Source organism: Hyla sarda, chromosome 12 (genome assembly GCF_029499605.1).
Source record: "Hyla sarda isolate aHylSar1 chromosome 12, aHylSar1.hap1, whole genome shotgun sequence".
Lineage (NCBI taxonomy): Eukaryota > Metazoa > Chordata > Amphibia > Anura > Hylidae > Hyla > Hyla sarda.
This window is the reverse complement of record NC_079200.1, coordinates 67,872,293-67,888,551: the sequence shown is the minus strand read 5'-3', so window position 1 is coordinate 67,888,551 and position 16,259 is coordinate 67,872,293. Positions and strand designations below refer to the sequence as shown.

Here is a 16,259-nt window from a genome sequence, read left to right as displayed (position 1 = left end):
AGGGCGCAGTGTATGGCAGTATTATATTCAGGGCTCAGTGTATGGCAGTATTATATTTGGGGCGCAGTGTATGCCAGTATTATACTCAGGGCTCGGTGTATGGCAGTATTATATTTGGGGCGCAGTGTATGCCAGTATTATATTCAGGGCGCAGTGTATGGCTGTATTATATTCAGGGCTCAGTGTAGGGCTGTATTATATTCAGGGCGCAGTGTATGGCAGCATTATATTCAGGGCTCAGTGTATGGCAGTATTATATTCAGGGCCCAGTGTATGGCAGTATTATATTCAGGGCGCAGTATATGGCAGTATTATATTCAGGGCGCAGTGTATGGCAGTATTATATTCAGGACGTAGTGTATGGCAGTATTATGTTCAGGGCGCAGTGCATGGTAGTATTATATTTGGGGCGCAGTGTATGGCAGTATTATATTCAGGGCACAGTGTATGGCAGTATTATATTCAGGACGTAGTGTATGGCAGTATTATATTCAGGGCGCAGTGCATGGTAGTATTATATTTGGGGTGCAGTGTATGGCAATATTATATTCAGGGCTCAGTGTATGGCAGTATTATATTTGGGGCGCAGTGTATGGCAGTATTATATTCAGGGCTCAGTGTATGGCTGTATTATATTCAGGGTTCAGTGTATGGCAGTATTATATTTGGGGCACAGTGTATGCCAGCATTATATTCAGGGCGCAGTGCATGGCATTATTATATTCAGGGCGCAGTGTATGCCAGTATTATATTCGGGACGCAGTGTATGCCAATATTATATTCAGGGCTCAGTGTATGGCAGTATTATATTCAGGGCACAGTGCATGGCATTATTATATTCAGGGCTCAGTGTATGGCTATATTATATTCAGGGCTCAGTGTATGGCTGTATTATATTAAGTGGGTACAGTGTGTGGCAGTATTACATTCAGTGGGTGCAGTGTATGCCAGTATTATATTCAGGGCGCAGTGTATGCCAGTATTATATTCGGGGCGCAGTGTATGCCAGTATTATATTCAGGGCTCAGTGTATGGCAGTATTATATTCAGGGCTCAGTGTATGGCTGTATTATATTCAGGGCTCAGTGTATGGCTGTATTATATTAAGTGGGCACAGTATCTGGCAGTATTATAATGATTATTGTCGTCATGCAGAGGATGAGGATCTGCTGACATAGTGAGGAGAAAATGAAGTTTGGGCCTCAGACTCTGCAGAGAAGATGGAGCTGGAAGAAGACCTGGCGTCTGGACCAGAGGAAAAGGAACGACAACAGAGAAGACATCACTCAGGTCAGTGATACCACTGTATTCTCCTGACTGTCCCATCACTGCTTTAATTTGTAAGTTCTGCAGTGATGATGGGGACACTGTACTCCAATCTGTGGCCTTCAGCTGTTACAAAACTGCATACCATAATGCCTGAGGCTCCAGACATGATGGGAGTTGTAGCTTTGCAACAGCTGGAGAGCAACTTGAAGCGAGGTGATTGGTGGAGGTTCCAGCATCTAGACCCCACCAAAAAAAAAGGACTGCCTATTCTTAAATGTCAGAGTGTATTTTTGGTCCCAGTCCAAACCCACTTAAAAAAAAAGTCGCAAATTTAAGCCAGGTCAGACCTGGCTTACAAGACGTGCTGTAGCATTTTAAAAAAAAGGTGCACAAAAAGTCGCAAACTGCTACTTTTTGTACAACTTTTTGTGAAGCTCCGCTTCCCGGCCATCTGCCCGCATCTACCTCCCACTGGCTAGCTGGTAGAACTAAACTCCTAGTATGTCCTCACTGTAAGAGCATGCTGGCAGTTTAGTCTTCCAACAGCTAGCTGGCAGGTGGGAGATGCGGGCGGGGGGGGGGGGGGTGTCTTTGTTTTTCTACTTGAGGATTGGGGGGGGAGTCCTCAGTGTACAGAGCCCTGCTTGTCCTCAGTGTACAGGGCCCTGCTTGTCCTCAGTGTACAGAGCCCTGCTTGTCCTCAGTGTACAGAGCACTGCTTGATCTCAGTGTAAAGAGCCCTGCTTGTCCTCAGTGTACAGAGCCCTGCTTGTCCTCAGTGTACAGAGCCCTGCTTGTCCTCAGTGTACAGAGCCCTGCTTGTCCTCAGTGTACAGATCCCTGCTTGTCTTCAGTGTACAGAGTCCTGCTTGTCCTCAGGTACAGAGCCCCGTTTGTCCTCAGGTACAGAGCCCTGCTTGTCCTCAGTGTACAGAGCCCCGCTTGTCCTCAGTATACAGAGCCCTGCTTGTCCTCAGTGTACAGAGCTCTGCTTGTCCTCAGTGTACAGAGCCCTGCTTGTTCTCAGCGTACAGAGCCCTGCTTGTCCTCAGTGTACAGAGCCCTGCTTGTCCTCAGTGTACAGATATAACTATACTGCACCTAATGTGGGGGGAACTATACTGCACCTAATGTGGGGGAACTATACTGCACCTAATGTGGGGGAACTATACTGCACCTAATGTGGGGGAACTATACTGCACATAATGAGGGGGAACTATACTGCACCTAATGGGGGGAACTATACTGCACCTAATGTGGGGGGAACTATACTGCACCTAATGTGGGGGAAACTAATATGCTTTAAAATGCATGATTTTACTTTTATGAACAAGAAAATGACGACGTGCTGGTATAATGACGCAACACTAAGGGGCTGGTATGTAATTTTTTCCAGGGCTGGTTTTCACACCCAGTCCGGCCCTGCCAATCCCTATTTCCACCTAAAATCCCTGGGAAATGGCAGTGTTTGTAGGTAGAAATAGGGAGAGGTTCCTGTGTGGGGCCGCCCTTTTTTAGGGCGAGTAACACTTGCCAAGAAGAGAATTAATGCGAGAGTAGGGCCTTATAGGCAACCTTTTTACCCCCACCGGGTTACAAAGGACCATACGTTGTTCCCTTCCACCTTTCAGGATGTAGCTGTCAGGGAGTGGATAATATTGTACCTTTGCATTACCTACAGTATATACAAAATGATTAGCAATAACCATTTACAGAGAAGGTCCTTGGACATATTTTAAATAAGTATGTGGTTTTTTTTATGTTAGAATCATAAAGCACATGAGACTAGTATAATTTAATTATAAAAATCTTATTATTAGTCATGAAACCAAAGTCAGAAAATAAAGACATAAAATATTCATAATACAAATCAATATAAAAATATATTAAGTGTTATCTAAACTAAGACTCTTAGCATTTGCTTCCTCCATACTCACAAGACATTAATGGCTTACTCGCTCACAACCATTTTAAAGTCTATCAAAAAATGTAATCTTCCTCCTTTTCAACGTCCCCCTCTCTTATTTACTACATTTAAGCTAGAGAAGGTACAGTAAATAGACAGAAAGGAAGACAGTATACAGTACGTCCTACTAAGTAGGTCACTCACCCCCATATTTAAAAAGCCCAGAAAGCAGTGGTGCTAACTATAGACCATATGTTAATAGATTCCAGTGATGGTGACCACTTTCAAGGTTTAGAGAAATCTGCTTCTCTTATATCTTAAGTGCTTCAAGACTGACCCCCCTATGAGTCTCACAACTGCTTCAATCTCTCCTCTACAGAATTCAGTTCCCATTCAATCTCATATGGCAAATCTGCATTGATTTGGTCATCAAAGTATTTCCTAATGTCCTTCACTTCGTCTTCCCAGAAGTCTTTGGATATCTCAAACAACTCTTCCATTTTAACATCTCCAAGACCTTTCAGGTTCAAAGACCCCTCAGCGGGAATGTAGCCAATGGAGGTCTCTTTGGCGCAGTCTTCCCCATTGATCCGGTTAAACATCCATTCCAGGACACGAATGTTTTCTCCATAGCCTGGCCACAGGAAGCTCCCTTGCTTGTCTTTACGGAACCAGTTGACATGGAAGATCTTGGGCAGCTTGGCGGAGGGAAGGTGTTCCATGCTAAGCCAATGGGCAAGATATCGGCCAAAATTATAACCAAAGAATGGTCTCATGGCAAAGGGGTCATGCATTATAACCTTGCCTGTAAACAAGAAAGGTAGCTTGTTAACCATTTATATGGTTTATGATGACAATGGAAATTTACAGTGATAATTCAGGTCTTGTGTATTATAATGACTTACCTTTATGCTCAGCTGCGGCTGTGGCTTCAGATCTCATTGCAGATCCAACAAAGACTCCATGTTGCCAACTCAGCGCTTCATAAACCAGTGGCACACCTTTAAATATAAAACATTGATTGTTTAAATATGACAATAAATAGGGTAGCCATAAAATTCGATTCTTAAGATTAAAAGTAACATAACCAACATGGAAACTTACCAGCTGGTCTTCGTCCACCAAAAATTATGCCTTCAATCGGTACTCCTTTAGAAGACTCCCAGTCAGGATCAATGATGGGGCATTGGCTGGCTGGAGTGCAGAATCTGGAGTTGGGGTGAGCAGCAGGTTCGCCTAGTTAAATGAAGAGGACTATTGGTTAGGCTATTTTGGTATACAAGTTCATTCAGTGAGGATGTGATTTATTTTTAGCATGTTTAGAAACTGTAACTAGGTCATTTTTATCATGGCTTACCTTCTTCTGGGGTCCATTCCTTGTTTTTCCATGAGGTCAGTGTAATTCCTTTTGCTGGAAGCTCATCCATCCCCTCCCAGTAGACACCACCATCACTTGTCTCTGCCACATTAGTGAATATTGTGTTTTTTGAAATGGTTTCCATGGCATTAGGGTTGGTCTTCACAGATGTTCCAGGAGCTACGCCAAAAAATCCATTTTCTGGGTTGATTGCCCTAAGATTGCCTGGAAAAATGATAAGATTGTTTTATAATCAACAGGGCCAACAAAAGTACCTAAACCAGGATTTTAATCTATACTTCAAATCTGACTCTTTAGAAACTCCTCCTATGTAAACACTACCCCAGAAGACTAAAGCAAGCCATACATGTTAGATAGCCATTGGCCAAATGGTGGTTTGGCTAACAAGCTAGTTCACCTGATCAGTCTGAGCCAAGCATGCATGTGTTTTTAATGGGGGGGGGGGGGGATATAAGCTGCTGCCAGACTCCCCTGGTGGCAGTTTACCTCCTGCGTTCCTGAGGCTTTATTTATGGATGTGAAGACTCAGCCTTTGGGGTGTTCTTCAGTTATGAGGAGCTCAACTACGTCCCCAAATCTAATTTACAATTACCTTGCTCATCAAACTTCATCCAAGCAATATCGTCGCCTACACACTCAATCTTCCACCCAGGGAGTGACGGCCTCATCATTGCCAGGTTGGTTTTCCCACAAGCACTTGGGAATGCTGCTGCAAAGTATTTTTTCTCTCCTTCTGGATTGGTAATTCCTAAAATCTGGAAAAGAGGAAAAAATATTTCCATTAGCAATAGAAGTAATAAATAAAAAAAGATTTAAAGGAATATGCAACATTAACTTCAGTTCTCCCTAGAAAAACCTGGTATCTTCCTCAACCCCCCTTCATTTTATTCTGGTTATTATGAAGACTCATAGAAGCAATAATTCTAAATGGATTGGCTTACTTTGTTTTACGCCAAAACTTTAGTGCAATTTTGTTGCATTAAAAGTCAAGCCCTCTCACCCCTTGTACTCTAAACCATGCTCCCTCAAGCCGTAGAAACTGTCTTAAACCTACAGTTTAACTCCTTATTCACGCAGGACATTTATTTCCGTCCTGCGTTGGCTCCCATGCTATAACGCAGGGTTACTCATCAACGACCGGGACCCAGGGCTAAAAACGGACAAAGTTGATCGCTGCTTCTGAAATGAAAGTGAAACCTTCACGGCTGCTCAGTTGGGACAATCAGGACCACCACGGTGAAAACATGCTGTCCCGATCAGCTGTACGGACACTAGGGGGGGGGTCCTTTCCTGCCTCCTCATTGTACGATCCCCGAATGACTGCTCCGTGCCTGAGATCCTGGCAGTAGCAGTCGAGCGGCGATAACACTGATCAATGCTATACGATTGCATAGCAGTGATCAGTGTATGAAATAAAAGAAAGTGAAAATAAAGTGTTAATAAATGTGATTTAACCCCTTCCCTAATAAAAGTCTGAATCACCCTTTTCCCATTTAAAAAAAAATTATGTAAATAAAAATAAATATAAACATATGTGGTATCGTGCGTAAATGTCCAAACTATAAAAATATATAATTGATTAAACCGCACGGTCAATGGCGTACACATAAAAAAAATTCCAAAGTCCAAAAAAGCGTATTTTTGGTCACTTTTTATATCATACAAAAATAGTACAGATGAAAACTTCAGATCACGGTGCTAAAAATTAGCTCTCATACATGCCCAAATGCGGAAAAATAAAAAAGTTATAAGGGTCAGAAGAGGACATTTTGAAACGTATAAATTTTCCTGCATGTAGTTATGATTTTTTCCAGAAGTACGACAAAATCAAACCTATATAAATAGAGTATCATTTTAATTGTATGGACCTACAGAATAAAGAGAAGGTGTCAATTTTACCGAAAAATGCACTGCTTAGAAACGGAAGCCACCAGAAGTTACAAAATGGCGTTTTTATTTATTTTTTCTTAAATTTTGTTGCACAATAATTTTTTTTTGTTTTGCCATAGATTTTTGGGTAAAATGACTGATGTCATTACAAATTAGAGTTGGTGGCGCAAAAAATAAGCCATCACATAGATTTTTAGGTGGAAAATTGAAAGGGTTATGATTTTTAAAAGGTAAGGAGAAAAAAACGAAAATGCAAAAACTGAAAAATGAGCCCTTAAGGGGTTAATGGCTGTGTTTCTTACCAACATGTGCTCCGCCAGCCAGCCTTCTTCCTTGGCAATACGACTGGCAATCCTAAGAGCGAAGCATTTCTTTCCCAGGAGGGAGTTGCCCCCATATCCACTTCCAAATGAGATAATTTCTCTCCGGTCTGGTATATGTGTGATGAGGGTCAACTCTGGATTGCATGGCCAGTTATTCACGAGAGGGTCTAGAATGAATAAATCAGACTTTAGAACATTGCTTTTATTTACAATCTCTACACTATTTCTGTAATACTATAGTATTTTTAATAAAAAATTCAACTTGTTATCTTTAAAAAAAAATATTACCATTGATTTATTTTAATAAACACTTTTTTTTTAAACTTTGCTTTTAAAAAAAATTATATTTATTAATACAGAATATTATACACATTTAACTTGAAATATGAAATCAAAATTTCCTACATCTGGACACAGCTCCATTTTATTTCTAAGATTAGCATCATTCAGTTTTTAAGGTACTGTGACCACCAAGAATCAGAACAATGCATACGTAGTGATTATCTATGTATGTGACAACATTTTTAAAATTTCTTACAGGCAGCTTACTGACACTGATGGCTGTATTGTATGTATGTGTGTTTGTGTATATATATATATATATATATATATATATATATATATATATATATATTAGAAATTCTAATGGTCATGAAAGAATACGCAGGTGTTATTTATGGGAAGGGACTTCATGTGCAAGGATAAGAAGGTAGGGTCCCAATATAGGGCTCTCCATCATAGTATGTGCCCTTGATTGGTGACATTGCCTAAACCACCAAAGTATGTGGCAGGATTTGAAGGCAGAAGCGGACACCTTATCTTCAATGGTCAATTTTGGTATGACAATATATAACCAGAAAGGGAAACATGGTTTGGGTTCCAATTCTCTACTCCAGCGCCAAAGGCCATAGCTGCTCTTATTGCAGGCATATATTTCTATGGAAAGTAGTTTCAGTGTTATTTAAGTATTTAACTTTAAGCATTAACTTACATTTTAAGGGTAAAGGGCAGCCAACGGAGTGAAGACATTTTACAAACTCCCCTTCCCCAAGAGCCTCTAGGACAGCAGTGCCCATACGGGTCATAATTCTCATGCTCGCTACCACATATGGAGAGTCAGTCAGCTGGATGCCAATCTTGGAGAGTGGTGAGCCTATTGGTCCCATGCTAAATGGAATGACATACATTGTACGACCTGTAATGAAAGACACTGTGTTAGTATAGTCAATGTTGACTGCAATGTTTCTACAGTCAAACTATGAATTTTCTCTTTTTGTACCTTTCATACATCCAGGAAACCTAGATTTAAAGGCTTTTTCAAAATCGTCCTCTGACATCCAGCGGCCCAGTTGGCTGACACCACTTTTGGCATTAGGTACTGTGTCTCTTTGCTCTTGGGTGACAATCACAGTTTTGCTTTCAATGCGTGCCACATCCCGGGGATCTGTTCGAGCCAGCCAACTGAAGAAAGAAACAAAAACATCAGTATCTCTAAAAGCTTCCAATTTGGGGCTAGAAGTAGACCCCAGTACCCTCCCATATGAAGATTTTCTAAAAGCTTTTAAGACTACATTGGGTGATACAAATTTTTACATAACTTACAATATATCCCAATGTAAACTATGTGTCATTCATAATTTTTTATAGAGGCAATATTAGGATTCCTTTTACTCACCAGTTCTCATATTTGGGGAGCCTTTTGATCATCCCAATTTCTTCCATGTGATGGAGCAGCTTCTTGTTCTCCTCCTCAGAGCCATCACAGATGTGGATATTTTCTGGTAGGCAGATTCTTGCATAAGTTACTATAAAACTGACCACATCTGGACTCAAGCTGCTTAGGTTTCCCTGAGTCACGATGCCAGAGATCTGAAGCTCAGTTTTCTTCTGGGATGGCATGATGGAACTTTTTTTTGCTTGTTCTGGTACTAGAGATAAAGAAGGAAGAGGTGAGAACACAGATCTTAAAAGCATTTAATCTATTAGAAGAGATGAGAGATGCCCATTACAGTTCCTTATTTCCTGGGATGGCATGGTGCCACTTTATCCTTTCTACAACCTGGGACAATTTGGTTCATAGGATGATAATATTTTATAAATTCAGATATATCAAATAAGGATCTGGGGGAAAGAAATGTAGGCACCTTATTTGCCCCCATTACTATACCCTTAAAGTTTTATATTATTACCAAAAGTTATACAAATATCTATATACAGTACAAGCTATTAAATACCTGGATAGGTAGGACTTACAATGCTAAAATGCAGATAATATTGAACTGAATGCTATCACAGATTAGATTGTAAGCTCTTTTAAACAATCGTGCACAAAAGCTAGCCATACACAACAATGCCAAAACAAGTAATGGGGTGCAAACAGGAATGGATAAGATAGGGCATTGGCCAATATGGACTATTATAAGCACCAGGTAGGATACACAAAGTGGTGATATTCTATACATAATCCAAAAGCATAAATTAGGCATCAATAACATTTGCATTTCTTAAGTTTCTATATTTCAGTACTTACAAAAAAAGAATTTCCCTGAAGCAGAAGAACTTTGGTTTCTTGTTTTTTCTCAAGTCAACTCAGACTTTCTTTGCAGTTTCTTCTGATGATTACAGGTTGGATGAAGTCTCTTAAATACCTGAAGTGTCTCGGGCTCCGCCCACAGGCCCCTCCCAGTACTGTAGGTATGTCCCATCATTTTATCAATTTCTTCAAACTCTCAGACAACAAACAAGTTTTTGTCGTAATAGATTTTCTAAGCAACAAAATTCCTTCAAGAGCTAATGATTGATTGGGAACAGAGGCTGCAGAATACACAGTGTACTCAGCTATTGTCACCTGTGTACAGTAAGACCTTCCTAGGCTACAGGACCATGCACAAAGGCATCTGATGGGAACATTCTGCTACATACAATTCACATCATAAGATATAGGGTTTACATTAAGGAACATTATAGGAATCATAATATTAGGATTGTTATTATTACTAGTAATATTGTTTAGTATTCATAAAAGTTAGTTTTATTCCTTCTGAAGAGCTGATCTGCATACTATAAGATCTATACTTGTGGGCCTGTATACATGTCTGTTTATTTGTGTCAGTACATTATATTATTTATTTGCCGTTTTGGTTATAACAAAACAGGAAAATATGTTTTTATTGACAGAGAGAGAGAGAGAGAGAGAGAGAGAGAGAGAGAGAGAGAGAGAGAGAGAGAGAGAGAGAGAGAGAGAGAGAGAGAGAATGTGAGAGATATGAGATAGATAGATAGATAGATAGATAGATAGGTAGATATGAGATAATTAGATAGATAGATAGATAGATAGATATGAGATAGATAGATAGATATTCTGTAGGTTTAGATAGATAGATAGATAGATAGATAGATATGAGATAGATAGATATGAGATAGATAGATATGATAGATTTGAGATAGATAGATGGGCAGATATGAGATAGAAAAATAGATAAATATGACATAGATAGATAGATATGGCATAGATAAATATGAGATAGATAGATATTCTGTAGGTTTAGATATATATGAGATAGATAGATAGATATGAGATAGATAGATAGATAGATAGATATGAGATGAAAACATGTAGAAGCTAGATATGAGATAGATAGAGAGATAGATATGAGATAGATAGATAGATATGAGATGAAAACATGTAGATAGCTAGATATGAGATAGCTAGATATGAGATAGATAGATAGATATGAAATAGAAAGATATGAGATGGATAGATAGGTATGAGATAGATATATATATAGATATGAGATAGATATGAGATAGATAGATATGAGATAGATAGATATGAGATATACAGATAGATAGATATGAGATAGATAGATAGATAGATAGATAGAAAGATATGAGATAGATATGAGATATATAGATAGATATGAGATAGATAGATATTAGATAGATAGATATGAGATAGATAGATATGAGATAGATAGATAGACAGATGTATGCTTGATAAAGATGGTGTGATATCATCGAAACGTCGTATTACATGGGCCAATAAAGCTCAGTTTTTTGCACCTCATGCTGTTTGGGTGTGCTGCGACTCTTTTGGAGTAACCATAGATAGACAGATAGATTGCACCTTATGCTGTTTGGGTGTGCTGCGACTCTTTTGGAGTAACTATAGATAGATAGATAGATATGAGATAGATAGAATGAGATAGATAGATAGATGTGAGATAGATATGAGATAGATAGATAGATATTAGATAGATTGATAGATAGATAGATAGATAGATAGATATGAGGTAGATAGACATGAGATAGATAGACATGAGATAGATAGACATGAGATAGATAGATAGACATGAGATAGATAGATATGAGACAGAAAGATAGATAGATATGAGATAGAGAGATAGATATGAGATAGATAGATAGATATGAGATAGATATGAGATAGATAGATATGAGATGAATAGATAGATAGATGTGAGATAGATAGATATGAGATAGATATGAGATAGATTGATTGATAGATAAATAGATATGAGGTAGATAGATATGAGATAGATAGATAGATATGAGCTAGATAGATAGATAGATAGAGATGAGATAGATAGACATGAGATAGATAGATATGAGACAGAAATATAGATAGATATGAGATAGATAGAGAGATAGATATGAGATAGATAGATAGATATGTGATAGATAGATATGAGATAAATAGATAGATAGATGTGAGATAGATAGATATGAGATAGATAGATATGAGATAGATAGATATTACATAGATAGAAAGATAGATATTACATAGATAGATAGATATGAGATAAATAGATATATAGATAGATGTGAGATAGATAGATATGAGATAGATATGAGATAGATAGATAGATAGATATGAGGTAGATATATATGAGGTAGATAGATATGAGATAGATATGAGATAGATAGATAGATATGAGATAGATAGATAGATATGAGACAGATAGATAGATAGCTATGTGATAGATAGAGAGATAGATATGAGATAGATAGAGAGATAGATAGACATGTGATAGATAGATAGATATGAGATAGATAAATAGATAGATATGAGATAGAGAGATAGATATGAGATAGATAGATAGATAGATATGAGATAGATAGATAGCTATGAGATAGATAGAGAGATAGATATGAGATAGATAGATAGATAGATATGTGATAGATATATATGAGATAAATAGATAGATAGATGTGAGATAGATAGATAGATATGAGATAGATAGATATGAGATAGATAGATAGATGTGAGATAGATAGATATGAGATAGATAGAGAGATAGATATGAGATAGATAGATAGATAGATAGATATGTGATAGATAGATATGAGATAAATAGATAGATAGATGTGAGCTTGATAGATAGATATGAAATAGATAGATATGACATAGATAGATATGAGATAGATAGATATGAGATAGATAGATAATTTCAGATAGTATAACTCCTAGACATTTATGAAATATAGATATTCTCATTTGGAGAAGACATATTCCCCAGTTCCTCTGTCAGTGATCTCAACTTTCACCTAGTTAGGAAAGAACTGATGCAAGATCTTTTGGCTGTTACAGAGCCGGTACATGGAGGTGGCCGCGTTACATCAGAGCAGGTCCCGCACACAGTCCCAGGCAGGCGCCTCATTGGCTGGGTCGGTGGAGGCTCGTACAAGGTGTGTGCCCTGGAGAGATGCCACATCCTTTGTCCTGTGCAGTCACTGCTCTTACATTAAACTCCGTGACATCAGCACCTATCAGGCTTACTTACCCAAAGCGGTGAGCTCAGTGGTTGCTGAACTACAAGTCCCAGCTGGGTGCTGCAGCCAGTGTTGTATGATGACCCTGCATAGTGCACTATACTATAATTATTATGATCAGTGACCATAAAATAGGGCTAACAGGCAGTCTGACATCTGTTTGTTGCGCAGATGAATGTAATCTATTGCTCTCAGTTATCAACCACATTAGGTTGGGGAAAGGTTGACTGCAACCGGTTGCTTTTATCTATTTATGCCCATTGATAATAATGGTGGCCCATAGTGCGTCACCTCCCATTAGAGCTCCTGCAGTCATTCATTGAGCTGTACCCCTAGCATTATTGGCTTATAGTGAGATCCCTCTCTGATGGAAATCTGCAGTATGACTTTGCATTTTAATATTTTTGTTCCTGAAGACCCAATGCTTCTCACAGCTGAGAGTTTGTTACAGTTGTATCCAGACATGACAGTCCTCTGTGAGCTGAACCCAAGAGCACACACCGCTCTCCTGTCCTGATCATTTTGCTTCAATGTGTCAGTGTAGGTAAAAATGGATTGTCTGCAGTTCAGCTACAGAGGATTGTCCAGGCTGGATGCTTGTGCAACAAACCCTCAGCTGTGCAAGCAGTAATATTTTTTCTGGTCATATCCTGTAAAATAAACAGACACCAGAGGGAAACTTGCTGGACTCCATTGAAATCAATAGGATCTCTGAGATCCCTTGGTGTCCATTGCTTAAAGGGGTACTCCGGTGAAAACCTTTTTTCTTTTAAATCAACTGGTGGCAGAAAGTTAAACATATTTGTAAATTACTTCTATTAAAAAATCTTAATCCTTCCAGTACTTATTAGCTGCTGAATGCTACAGAGGAAATTCCTTTCTTTTTGGAACACTGATGACATCACGAGCACAGTGCTCTCTGCTGACATCTCTGTCCATTTTAGCAACCATGCATAGCAAATGTATGCTAAGGGCAGCATGGTGGCTCAGTGGTTAGCACTGCTGCCTTGCAGTGCTGGGGACTTGGGTTCAAATCCCACTAAGGACAACAATAAATAAAGTGTTATTATTATTATAATAACGTCAGCAGAGAGCACTGTGCTCGTGATGTCATCAGAGAGCATTCCAAAAAAGATAATAAATTCCTCTGTAGTATTCAGCAGCTAATAAGTACAGGAAGGATTAAGATTTTTTAATAGAAGTAATTTACAAATATGTTTAACTTTCTGTCACCAGTTGATTTAAAAGAAAAAAGGTTTTCACCGGAGTACCCCTTTAACGGACCGTCCAGCTTCATTTTCTGGTACTAAAGAGTCTGCAATGGAGGTCCCTAAGGTTTGTATAGTTTCCCGCCTTTGGATGTAAAGAAAAAGGATACAATTCATTAACATATAGAAAAGATTCCAAAAGTAGCAAAGAAGGGATACACTTACATAGAGCAAGGGGGTTACCGCATTTTTCGCCTTATAAGACGCAGCGGCAAATAAGACGCACCCAATTTTAAAGGTGCAAAATCGAGAAAAAAAAGATTCTGAACCAAATACAATGTAAAGTACAGGACAGTGATCTTCAACCTGCGGACCTCCAGATGTTGCAAAACTACAACTCCCGGCATGCCCGGACAGCCGTTGGCTGTCCGGGCATGCCAGGAGTTGTAGTTTTGCAACATCTGGAGGTCCGCAGGTTGAAGACCACTGGTATAGGAGGTAATACTCACGTGTCCCCGCCACTCCGGACCCATCACCGCTTGTCACCACTGCCCTGGATGTCGCCCTCCATCGCTGTCGCCGCATCCCCGGGGTGTCCCCGTCGCTCCGGAACGTCTCCACGCACGCCGCTCCTATTGGATGACGGGACGGCGTGCGCAACGACGTGATGACGTCGAAGGAGAGCGCCGCCATGCAGGGGATCCCGGCACGGAGCAGACACCGAGGAGGCAGGTAAGGTCCCTCCCGGTGTCCTGTAAGCTGTTCGGGATGCCGCGATTTCACCGCGGCGGTTCCCGAACAGCCCGACTGAGCAGCCGGGTTAGTGTCACTTTCGCTTCAGACGCTTTGTCAGCTTTGATCGCCGCGTCTGAAGGGTTAATACTGGGCATCACTGCGATCGGTGATGTCCTGTATTAGCCGCGGGTCCCGGCCGTTGATGGCCGCAGGGGACCGCCTCGATATGACATGTATTTGCCGTATAAGACGCACCAACTTCCCCCCCCCCCCCCCCCCCAGTTTTGGGGAAGAAAAAGTGCGTCTTTTATACGGCGCAAAATACGGTATATTGCAAAAATTGGACCCTAAAAGGGAGCCTCAAAGCCTTTAATCCACTGCAGGAGAGAGCAACTTTATGGGGGAGATTTATCAAAACCTGTCCAGAGGAAAAGTTGCTGAGTTGTCCATAGCAACCAATCAGATCTCTTCTTTCCTTTTGCAGAGGCCTCTTCAGAAATGAAAGAAGCGTTCTGATTGGTTGCTATCGGCAACTGGGCTACTTTTCCTCTCCACAGGATTTGATAAATCTCCCCCTATGTGTCTGCAATTGTAAAGAGGGGCATGTAAGGATTACACATAACTAGTGAGATGGGGCCAGTGTGAACTGGGGCCCTTCTTCTCAAGGTCCGAAAATCATCTGCCTCCATACATATGCATTTGATTTACTAGGGTCCCCAGCATCCCCACCACTGAAGTAGATGATTGTAAGCCTTGTGGGTCAGTCATCGTGTTTACTACAGGCCTCTGAGTTCATAGGGTACATATTCCCCCAGATAAGGGCTATTTTCCTCTCAATGAAGGCCATGTTTTGAAGAAGTCTTGTTGATGCCGGTTCTAAATATAGGTGAAAGATCAGGACAAACCAGCTGTGACGTCCGCTCCTGTCCGCTCATTCAACAAGATCCTAGTTAGTGGTTAACAAGACTAAAAACAAGGACCGGGATGAGGACAGCGAACAAGAGAATCAGAGCAAACACTCCGAACCCCAAAGTCCTATGCATCAGCTACGAAAATAACAAGCCGGGGTCAAAGGGCAGCATTGGAATATGAAAGTCTCACAGAGAAAGTGCACAGTATGTCCTCTCTGTATAATGAGTGTGACTTTTGACTCCTGTCCCTGTTAATTCTTGTATATAGGATGTGGTAATACAGTAGTTATATGCAGGTACATATGGGGCAGTAATACAGTAGTTTTATCCTAGTACATAGGCGCAGTAACATATTAGTCATATGCTGGTACATAGGTGCAGTAATATAGTAGTCATATACTGGTACATAGGTGCAGTAATATAGTAGTCATATGCGGATAAATAGGGACAGGAATACAGTAGTTATATGCAGGTACATAGGGGCAGTAATACAGTAGTCATATGCTGGTAAATAGGGACAGTGATACAGTAGTTTTTGTACTAGTACATAAGTGCAGTAATATAGTAGTCATATCCTGGTACATAGGGGCAGTAATATAGTAGTTATATGCTGGTATATAGGGGCAGTAATATAGTAGTTATATGCTGTTACATAGGGGCATTAATACAGTAGTCATATGCTGGTAAATAGGGACAGGAATACAGTAGTTATATGCAGGTACGTAGGGGCAGTAATATAGTAGTCATATGCTGTTATATAGGGGCTGTCATACAGTAGTCATATGCTGGTAAATAGAGACAGGAATAAAGTAGTTATATGCAGGTACATAGGGGCAGTAATATAGTAGT

The 16,259-nt window shown here is 39.9% G+C and overlaps 1 protein-coding gene across 3 annotated transcripts; it reads right to left on the bottom strand.

Annotated features, from left to right (window-relative positions):
* Nucleotides 1–3,097: 3,097 nt before the first annotated feature.
* On the bottom strand, nt 3,098–15,540 carry PCK1 (phosphoenolpyruvate carboxykinase 1). Of its 3 annotated transcripts, none has more exons than XM_056547826.1 (11): nt 15,405–15,540; nt 9,297–9,454; nt 8,442–8,694; nt 8,046–8,227; nt 7,758–7,961; nt 6,746–6,933; nt 5,146–5,308; nt 4,533–4,757; nt 4,280–4,411; nt 4,081–4,176; nt 3,098–3,980 (listed from the first exon to the last, which is right to left on the bottom strand). In XM_056547826.1, the coding sequence occupies exons 3-11, from the start codon at nt 8,663–8,665 to the stop codon at nt 3,526–3,528; spliced, it is 1,869 nt and encodes a 622-aa protein (XP_056403801.1). In that variant the 5' UTR covers nt 8,666–8,694; nt 9,297–9,454; nt 15,405–15,540; the 3' UTR covers nt 3,098–3,525. The 3 variants fall into 3 exon arrangements, with proteins under 3 accessions (XP_056403801.1, XP_056403802.1, XP_056403800.1); XM_056547827.1 differs by lacking the exon at nt 15,405–15,540 and adding an exon at nt 12,568–13,307; XM_056547825.1 differs by lacking the exon at nt 15,405–15,540 and adding an exon at nt 12,332–12,541.
* Nucleotides 15,541–16,259: the final 719 nt, after the last annotated feature.